The sequence below is a fragment of the Equus caballus genome, chromosome 18 (assembly GCF_041296265.1).
Source record: "Equus caballus isolate H_3958 breed thoroughbred chromosome 18, TB-T2T, whole genome shotgun sequence".
In the NCBI taxonomy this organism is placed as follows: domain Eukaryota; kingdom Metazoa; phylum Chordata; class Mammalia; order Perissodactyla; family Equidae; genus Equus; species Equus caballus.
This window is the reverse complement of record NC_091701.1, coordinates 57,292,159-57,303,065: the sequence shown is the minus strand read 5'-3', so window position 1 is coordinate 57,303,065 and position 10,907 is coordinate 57,292,159. Positions and strand designations below refer to the sequence as shown.

The 10,907-nt window shown below is 38.6% G+C and overlaps 1 protein-coding gene across 50 annotated transcripts in view; it reads right to left on the bottom strand.

Annotated features, from left to right (window-relative positions):
• OSBPL6 (oxysterol binding protein like 6) overlaps positions 1-10,907 on the bottom strand; it is a 198,719-nt gene that overhangs the window by 62,873 nt on the left and 124,939 nt on the right. For 28 of the 50 annotated variants that reach the window (XM_070241316.1, XM_070241293.1, XM_001497310.7 and 25 more), the window contains one exon: positions 4,050-4,142. The exons of 13 other annotated variants lie outside the window; for them this stretch is intronic. In XM_070241316.1, the coding sequence (XP_070097417.1) occupies positions 4,050-4,142 (93 nt within the window). Of the gene's footprint in view, positions 1-4,049; positions 4,143-8,330; positions 8,500-10,907 lie in introns of those variants that run through there. 9 more of the 50 variants (XM_070241311.1, XM_070241315.1, XM_070241330.1 and 6 more) reach the window with 6 other exon arrangements.

Here is a 10,907-nt window from a genome sequence, read left to right as displayed (position 1 = left end):
TGGGGTGGGATTTTCACAGAAAGTTATGTTTCCAGGAGACGTGGCTGAACCTTGCTTCATTCTAACATCATCAAGACTAAGAGAGACTCCTGGCTTCTGAAAAGCCCTGTAAAGTGAGCGTCGTGTCTCTGTCCTATCCAAGCCCAACCCTACAACGCCCCCCACCCCACCAGGAAACCCAGTCTGGGACCAGTGTCATTTCTTCTTCTTCTTGGTCATCTCTGAGGGGTCCCCGTGAATAACTATATACCTTACAGAAACACACCTACTGGTGTTCATTTGGCAACATTAAGAGCCCTTTAAAGGATCTGTAAGTTTCTCCTTACATAAGAAAACAAATCCAAAGTGATTTTCAACTTGGAGATAACACCGTCAGAAACTGTGATCGATCTGGTCAAAACTTTTAATTAAATACAGTGATTTAAAAAAAATGGGTTTTTTTTCCTGCTTTATCTCCCCAAATCCCCCCTGGTACATAGTTGTATATCTTAGTTGCAGGTCCTTCTAGTTGTGGCATATGGGACACCGCCTCAACGTGGCCTGACAAGCGGTGCCATGTCCGCGCCTAGGATCCGAACTCTGGGCCGCCGCCCCGGAGCGCACGAACTTAACCACTCGGCCACGGGGCCGGCCCCTAAAAAAAATGTTTATAATGAGACAATTTCAGGCCGTACACCATGTTTTTTGGACAACACAAGTACAGGTGTCATCATCTGAAGTGCACAGTGGAGCGCTTTGGCATTCCCATATTTTAATATTGAACTACAATTCGACAAGTGAGTATTGCTTATGAATAATATGTTACAATAATAGAAGAAAATAGTACGTTTTTATAAAAAGTCCCGTATCTTTGCCTTTCTACTCTCACCAGAAAAGTAGATAAAAATTTCCATAAAAATGATGGATGTCTACTGATTTCTTTTGAAAAGTTTGGTGTAATCAAGATATTAAAAGACTAAGTCTCCATATATGTGTGAACATAATCATTAGAGCTCTCTCTGTTCTTCGAGAGATAGCTGTATTTAATGACATTTCTATTTTTAGTAGTCCCATCCATTTTTGTTTTTGGCTAGATCTTATCTTATTTGAAGGCTAGTGTTCATCTCTTATCTATTCCATGTGTGTGTCTATATATGTGATGAAGAATACTCTGGATAACTTACGAAAATGGAAACATTTAATAATAAGAACAAATGCTTGTTGAATTTTTTTCTAATTAAACTCAGACTGTAATAAGAGCTTGTCCCTGTGAAGCTACGGCTACTGATTTCTATCACAGTAGTATTTTTCTTCTTCAAGTGTTTAACTGCAGAGCCAAAACAAAAAAAGGGATAAGATAGAAAAGGAAAAAAGTTAAAATGAATTTCTTAAACATAAACGGGGCGGCTCTGAACAAACAATTCCATTCACTCTGATGCAATGTTGCAGACCCAAAAGAAATTGAAAAGGATCCTAATATGCCTCCTGCAGTTAAATAAGCCGTCAAACTGACAAAGAGGCAGAGGATAAAGCCAGGGCAAGCAACATTCTCCCTATTTCAATCAGAAACGCTGATGATAATGTTACAAATCAAATGTGTAAGCAATGAAATGACCCAACTCAGTACTTAATATGATCCATCTCTATGCTTAGTAGACTAGGTCTATCCTAAGAAAGCTTAAATTACTTTCTGAAAATTGGAGAATTTTTCTTTGTAATTTCAATAGATATTAATTTTCTGTTTAAAATTATTCAACTTACCTAGGTTTACTTATGATAGAGACAGAGTTAAAAGCCCTAATGTGATCATGTCAGGACTTGACTTGTCAGATATACAAACATTTTTGCTATTATAGAAGTTTTAAAAATACTTTTAATCTAATAACAGTAACTAAAAACAGAAAGTAACCTAATAACCCTAGTCGGTTCATTTGAAAAAACAGAAACATTTCCATTCTCCAGGGTATATATTATGTGTGTATGTGTGTGTGTGTGAGTGGGTGGGGGGTTTATGTGAAAATGCTTTAGGAGTAAAAGCACCAAAGAATCTGAACAAATCCTGAGACAGGACACTGTGTATTCCAAACAATGTTTTTCCACCACCAACCAGTGGCCAGGAAGCCCATCTTCTCTCAAAGGGGCTGAGAAATGGTGAGATGCTTTGGTATCTGGATCTAATGGGACCCTCTGAGTCAGTTTTAGCTAGGTGAAGGAAGAGCAGAGTAGCAGGAGAGAATTCTAGGCAGTGGTAGAAGGGGCAGACACCCAGCAGCAGAGGAGAGAAAGAGCATGGTCAGTGCAGGGCACTGTGTGCAGGTGGATGGGCTGGAGTGGAAAGCAAGATGCCAAAGAGGGTAGAGATGCGGCTGGCGCGACAGGAGGGGCGAGAGCAAGTCTTGTGTGCGTGTTGCTCCTTGTTTGTTGTTTTAATATCAGCACCTCTCCTTTCCGTTTCTGTGTCTCATTCTCCAAGTCTTCCTTTCTCTGTCTCTCTCACTAACATGGTCTCTCTTTCCCTCTGCTCTAATTGTGACACACTTCCCAGCTATCTGACTCTGGACAACTTACTTATACTCCTGTCCCAGTTTCCTTATCAATGAAATGAGAATCACATCAGTACTCACTTCATCGAGTCGGGTGCTGATGAAGTGAGAGAATATATGTACTACTCCAGTGCCTGGCACCACGTGGGGGCTCAATAAATGTAGTCGCCTTTCCCATTGCCCCTATGGTTATTTATTCTCTCTCTCCCTTAGCTGCCTATAAGAGACAACTGAAGTTTCAAAGAGATTACCAGCTTTACGTACCAAGTAGACACTCTCTATTTGCCATTCAAATAGAAATCAGATCATTGTTTGTATTTCTAAATTATTTTTTATAGTTTAATGACTACCCCCTTCCTTAGTTTAGCAGTCTACTTCTGTCTGATAGAGTAACTTTATAGCATCTAATAGCTTCAAAGTATAAAGAGGTACAAGTGTGCAGATTCCACAACACAAGGGCAGTAGAGCGTTCTTTTCTTAAAGGATTCTGTTTAATACAGGAAAAGCAAAATGGATGGATCAGTTACACTTATTTAGAAATTAACGTTTTTTGGGAATAAAGTGCTATTTTTATATTTGAATTCAAAATCCCCATGCATTCTATTTTATGAGTTTCTCCGTAGGGGAGCCAACCCATTGAAAATCTCAGGGAGTTGAGCAAAGGGTGGGGATGAATGAGATGGCGTCCCCTGGACTTGTCTTTATGATTTTTGCATTTTAGACATAAATGAAGTTAGATGTTTAGTCTGAGGAAGAAAAGGCTGAAGGGGAGGGAACACTGGCTTCCATGAAACAGAAAAGGTCTTAATCAAGAATCTGTTGTGTTCTCCTTAGAGCTCACTGCTGGGAAAGCCAGATGTGAGAAGAAAACTGAACTCTGAATGCACAACAGCCCCTCCGGGTAGGAACTACTTTACCCTGCAGGTGGGGCAGAGCTTAAGCAAGTCTAAGTTTGAATCCCTGCTCTGCTACTGTGCAGCTTTTTCTGGACTTTGGGCAAGTTACTAACTCCTGGTTTCCATATTTGTAAAATGTAATAAACACCTACACTGCAGGGAGCTTTTTATCAGGATTATGTTAAATGAGATAACGTATTTAAACACTTAGCATAGTGCCTGCTTTGCAGTGCATGGGCAATAACGGTAGTAGTAGTTTTTATTATTATTATTATTATTGCCAGACTCAGTGATTTTTTTTTCTATTAGCTTGGCATAGAAATATTTGCTCATGTCTCCAATAAGGAATGACGATTGTTTCTCTTGCCCTTTTCTCTTAAAATAAAGAGAATTCTGGGCTTTGGGATGTAACCTGCAAATCCCAGCAAAATATACTTTCATCTCCTTCCTCCTTACACAGGGCACAGAAACCCTGCGTACCGGAGGCAGAAGGAAGTGGAAGAGCAGCCCTATGACAGGCGTCACAGCTACGTTAGGGGAGTCAGCGGTGACAACTGTGTGCAGTTCAGCATCATCATGTAAGAACAGGCATCATCATGCCATGTGAGAAAGCACCACATCCATCACTGACCTTAGACAGGGGGACTGGCTCTGGTTCTAGCAACTGCCGACTCATGGAGGGCTCGGTGCTAGAGGAAGCAGTCCTCTCCAGCACATGGAGACTCTGAAAATAAATGGAAATACAGCCCAAGGTTAGACAACCCATTTCTCCTGTGGATGGACATGGGGGTGAGACCGCACAGATCACAGGAAAAACAGTGGGCTGTGTGAAAAACGGTGAGTTCCTGAGGAGACCAAAGGCTGTAGCAATAGCTGGAAAAACGTTAGCACAGAATTTTGTTTTCCCCTTTTAGTGGTTTGCTGCTGAACTTCTGCTGCAATGATGGCTTCAGTCTTCGAGAAAGAGTCAGAGATCACACAAGTTAGAAAAAACACAGAGAGGGGCCGGCCTGTGGCATAGTGGTGAAGTTTGGTGCACTCCACTTCAGCGGCCCGGTTTGGGGTTTGGATCCGGGCTGGGACCTACACCACTTGTCAGCCATGCTGTGGTGGCGACCCACATACAAAATAGAGGAAGACTGTGTACAGATATTAGCTCAGGGCTAATCTTCCTCAGCAAAAACAAACAAACAAACAACAACACAGAATATGTCTCAATATTTTCATAACTTTAAGAGAAATGTACATCTACTACTTAGATAATTAGCCTTACATGGAAATATTTGCCCACTTCTCCAACAGCAATAGATGAAAAGAAAGGTCTACATCAAAAGTCCAGAGCCTTAATAGCATTTAGTCTCTAGAGTTTCTTATAATCCTCAAAAGATTATTATAATATTATAATTACATATAATAATCCTCGAATGCACAGAGAAGAAAACAATTCATCAAGTACAATAAATGGTAGATGTCTCTTACAAAGACTACAAGGAGCATGTATAGGTCAATAAGATAAGATCCCAGCAGAAAAATGGGAAGAGCACATAAACAGGCAACTCATGCAGAACATGAGAAAAGATGTTCAACTTCAACCACAGAGGTAGCCGAAGAAATGAAAACTAAAATAATAACAATTTTTTTAAACTATCAGATTCAAGAATGGAGCAGGGTTGGGGGGAAAGGCAATATAAATTGGGTATGATCTTTCTAAAGAGGAGTTTAGCAATTTTATTTTAAAAAATTTATTAATTTGCCCATTGATCCAGCAATTCCACAGCTAAGTCTTTACCCTAAAAAAAACCAATCAGATAGGTATGCAAAGACACAAGAATAGATATGTTTACTAAAGCTTTATTTTATTATAGTAAAAAAAATACTGAAAATGAGAATAAACATATGAGAATAGTAGACTTCCAAGGAAACACCATGCACTAATTCAAAATGACAGTGTAGACCTATGTTTATTGATATGGACAAATACCCATGATGTTCTCTCAACTGAAAAATCAGGCTATAAAAAGTATATAGAGGGGCTGGCCTGGTGGTGGAGCAGTTAAGTTTGTGTGCTCTGCTTTGGTGGCCCAGGGTTCACCATTTGGGATCCCAGGTGAGGACTTATGCATCGCTTATTAAGCCATGCTGTGGCAGGTGTCCCACACATAAAGTAGAGGAAGATGGGCATAGATACTAGCTCAGGGCCAATCTTCCTCAGCAAAAAGAGTATTGGCAGCAGATGTCAGCTCAAGGTTAATCTTCCTCAAAAAAAAAAATCTACAGAATACGTTGATGTTATACATACAATCAAAATATATTCCAGAATATTAATGGTAACTATACAAAGGTGGCAGGATTATAGGTGATTTTAAATTTTTTCTTAATATTTTTCTAATTTTTTTATGTAGGAGACATTACCTGTATATTTGGAAAAAACATTAAGCACTTTCTATTGGGGGGATAAGTTTGAAAGACATCAAAGAAATAACTCAATGGAGTTAATATTCAGACATAGGCTGAAAATGACATTAACATTTTTACTCCAGTTATAACATTTCATTGTTTCAATAGACAAAATTGGTATTTTATTTACTTAATGAGGTCTCTTTTTGATATCTCACTTGAAAACTATTTAGATTAATATTTGCTTTTTCATGAAGAAAATTACACTTTACCTGAGCTAAATTATTACAATTTCCTTGTAAAATTTCAAGCTTTTGTTGTTTCTATAACCTTGAAAACAAAGGGTCTGGTCATAGATTTTTACAATCCTACCTGAATGTATTTTTTTAGTCATTTATAGAAAAGAGAATAATTGAGGTGAAAGATTTATGAATTACTCTTATTTCTCCAATTTGTGAGAAGTAGAAGAAATAAAACAGATATTTTGGTGCTAAACATAAAGTTGGGAACAGATTAGGAAGAATTCCTAATCTAGCAGCTACAGGGTCCAAGGACAATTTAAGCATCAACTGTGCCTTTGCTCTTTCCATTCCCAGATTTACTTGAATTAGCGGAGGAAAAATGCTAACAGTGGCTGAGTGTCCATGTTCGTGCCAGCGCCTGTTGTGGGAGAGTCTATCCTCATACTTGCAGGTTGCTGGGCAATAAAACACACATACATCGCTCCGCCCCCTCCCCAAATAAACATGTTAAGAGAAACAAATCTTGGGAAGAAACTTGACCTTAGCAACTATGTAAGGAGGAAATAAAGGATTAACTCAGGAATTTAGCCAGGGGAAGGAAACAAAATCCCTGAATTTCCAAATCAAGCCACAGACACAGAAATCAATTTAGGATATTTAAAGTGTGACAAAAATGAGTTTTGTCTCTACAGATACATGGGGAAATTAAAATGTTGCTAGAATTTTGTTGATCAAAAGGGTTAGCAACCAAACACACCGGGACAGAATCTGTGAAATACCTCCTGCAGCACCTGGCACAGACACACCATTAGTTTCTTCTCTACCTGATTTTAGAAAACAGTTTATATCACAGAAGGAAAGCAAAAGGTTCATTCATTTCAAATATCGAACCATGTAGCATATGTTCAGCTGAGTGAAAAATCCAAACCCCAAATTTTGTTGATTTGCCAAGACACAGAGAATCATAAAAATGTTTACTAAGAAAAAGTAAGTAAATGAACATTTTTATTATCACAAATGTATGTATATATCTTACTGAAAAATTAAAGCATCATTTATAAACTTATCAGCTGATACCATTATAAATGTAACCAGCTTCAGAAAATAAGCCTTTTCATTTAACCCCTAGAATGATAACAAAGAAGCCAAAAGCTCTTATACAAACTTGCCAGTCTTATATTTGTATATTATTAGAACTCAACTATCATTATCTATCCAATAATAAAAATTAATCTACTACCTTAAGAATCGCCTTCAAACTCATGGTTTTTAAAACCAAAAGCATATCCCTGAAGTAATGTAATCACACACAACCATTCACTATATTTAATGAAATATCTAAGTACTTGAATGCTACATTTTATTGGCAGATATAAAGAAGACAGTTTTCAAACTTAACATACTCAGTCTTGGACTTTAATTAGATAGGGCGCTACCTGAAGGTAGGGACCAGCTCATCTTCATCTTGGTATCCCACCCTCTCTACCCCCAACCCATCCCATCCTAGCACAAGCACTTGCACACTGTAGCCAGTCAAAGGTTTCTGGAATTTTTTAGTGCTCTCTGATTAATGTGTAGAGAACAGCTCCTCAGCTCTCATTAACACATGATTAAGCATAAAACTGCCTTCTAGCTTCATCTTGGAATTATAAAAATCACAGCTCAATAGGATAGAACTTTTGAAAACATTTAAAGGACTTAACTTTTAAAACAAAAACCTAGTGGATTAATCACCGAGCTGTTGTTTATTAGATTTAAAGCTAAGACTGGTCAATGGGGAACATCAAATTTAATTTGGCAACATCTTCAGTAACAAAAATGAATTCTTCTCATAAGGTTTCCTTTAAGATCATAATTTGTGCTATAATTTTGTACTTTTTTTTCATGAGCTGGCTATTTTCATATTCTTTCACAGTGACTTGGAAAGACATACCACATACCTTCAAGGTGTTATACATATTACATAAGCAAGTTAAATAAAGGGTTACATAAACCTGTTAATTATTCTTTTAAAATCAAGTTTCCTTTCAAATACTAAAATTACAACTTAATTTCCAGGTCAGTGTTTTTTTTTTAAGACTTCTGTTTTTTAGAGCAGTTTTAACGTCATAGCAAAACTGAGAGGAAGACACAGAGATTTCCCATATACCCCCTGCCCCCACACATGCATAAACTCCCCTATCCATATGCCCCACCAGAGTGGTATGTTGGTGACAACTGATGACCCTAGGTTTTTAAGGAACTTAGGAGACAGGGAAGGTGGAAGTACTTACCCGCCATTTGATCCCCCGGCTCAGAGAGAAGTGTTGCATATTTAGCTTAAAACCAGGAGTCTAGAACACATAGTTCACTGCAGCTCTTTAATTTGGTAAAAGTTTGTTCCCTGGGTAATGTTTACTGATCTCAAGACCTCCTGGGCAGCAAGTGAAAATGTGCCAACATGACTATAGGCTGGTTTACTTGGTATCAAAGATGTGGGTAAACAGACAGACAATGAGACATTTAATAATAGCTGAACGGTTTAGTGCAACTCCCACAGAGAGGACAATGACTCTCAAAGAGAGAGTTCACAAGATCTGCTGAACGGGTCTCTTGGTTTGTCACACCTGTCATTTATTTTAATTTCATTTCAAAGTCATAAAGGAACTGCTGGAAATATTTTAGCCTGTGGCTACAAATTTCTGTATAGATTAATCTTCATACAAATTTAGGACAGTAATAACAAGAAGTGGACCACTGCTCTCTGAATGCTAACTCTATTGAAATTGTGTGTCTGATCATCTGAGCTATTTTTATATTCATGAATTATGCAAAATATTTTCAAAGAAAAATATCCACAATAATTCAGAAACTTGTAAAGTATGTTTTCCTTGAAACTTTTGGCTGTTAGGCTTGTCTCTCTTCCAGGTGTATCTAATTTTAACATAGAAACACTGTATCAGTGATACTGGTAACCTTCACGTGATAACTGTTGAGGATGACAATGGTGGTGGCAGTTAATGTTTAGTGCTTTCTATATCACTGTCTCTATGCTTTACATCGATTTTTCATTCCATCTTCACAAAAAGTCTTTGAGTAATGACTATTAAATTTATTTTATGGCTTATTGAACAGAGAGAGACACAAAGAGGATAAATTAATGACAGTGTCAGTAAGTGTCGGAGCTGGAATGTGAATCAAGATTTTACTCTAGAGTCCAAGCATTTAAATACTGCCTTTGACTGAAGGGAAAGCTAATGTTAATGACAAAAATTATAGCAATTTAAGTAGTGTATTCCCTCAAGACTAACTGGACACATCAAAGTCATCCTCTACCACAGCCATCCGTGGAAACAGAGAGGCAGAAATGAAGAAAACAAAAAAGATTACAAAACTCTTAAACATGGTGCAACCTCAAGGTTCATTTCCAAGTTTCAAGAACTAAGAGCAAGCCAGCTAGCTTTTATTTTAGGGAGGCAATGGCCGGTGCAGAGAAAAAAACATATGTTTTGCGCTCACACAGATGAGCATACCCACCGTCATGCTGCTATTTACCACGTGACTTGGGCAAACCATGAACCTCTCTTAGCCTCAGTGTCCTCTATCTATAAAGTGGGGATGGTAATGTCTACTTAGAAGACACTGGCAGCCACAGAGTTGGCACTCAGCGTATGCACAGTGTTGCCCAGGGGCTGGCACACAGCAGGTACTCAATGAATGGCAGCTGGCATCTTAGTTATAAACACCACAAGAATAAACGTCTAGGAATCTTAGGCATTCTTATTGCCACAGAAAGATGTCTCCAAACACGCTGCAGGTCTACAACATCTGGGTGCCCTTGTGGAAGGGAAGATTCACACCTGACATGGCCATCGTGTCACCAAGTCAATCCAATAACCATAGTCAGCACCACCTCGTGACCAGAGCATCAGAATTTACGGAGAAAGTTGACAAAGTGAGTGGAGACATGCCCTAGATCCTTGCCAGTAGGAAAGCAACAGCAGTGAAAGGCAATGCAGACTCTGCCTCCTTCAGAACCCCTGCAGCAGAAGATGCGCACAGACTTGCCTGCTGTCTTCTTCAAGGAATTATTTTTTCTTTGGAATAGCATAAAATAGTAGAATCACCAAAGCCAGAAGGCCACGACTGAAGAAGTAGTAATTCTACTATTTTCTCGATAGTAACAATTACCTTGTCCTCACTGACAGACGGCAGAATTGCATTAATAATAAATAAATCAATCAATCTCCACATAAGCACTGCTAAAATGAATGAAAGTAGAAAATTTTAGAAAGAGTGGATGGAAAAATTCCACACAGAACACCTGGGAAACCCTGAAGGAAGGAAAGCAGTCATCACAGCCTTGACTCTTCCTGCATGGAAACATGAAGGTCATTAAGAACCAATTGCTGTGGCGCCATGTTGAACTGATCCGTTGGAAACTTTGCATTGTAAGAAATATCGTCAGGACCCATCAGGTGGTCCATTTATAGCCTGTGGCCATTCAGCAATCTTGACTATGAAGTTGTAAAAGGCATGTGAATAAACAGCTTTTGAATTCCCATGGTAGCCTTTAAGGAGCACTGGAACCAGAACTTACTGGTGGGCTTGCTCCTTACCTGTACTCTCAACACTCACAGACATGCAACAAAATCACCAAAACCCCAGCAACTATGATCAAACTTCATTACAGCAATTATAAACGGATGGCAAATGACGGGGACAAATACTAAGCCACTTCAAGAGCAAAGGCTCTGGAATGTGTAGAGCTAATTTAAAAGGCAGGAGAACAGTTCCGTGTGACTCGAACAGAACACTAAAGTCAAGTTAATTTGTAGTTTTCTACAAGGCTATTAAAATGACCCAAAAAA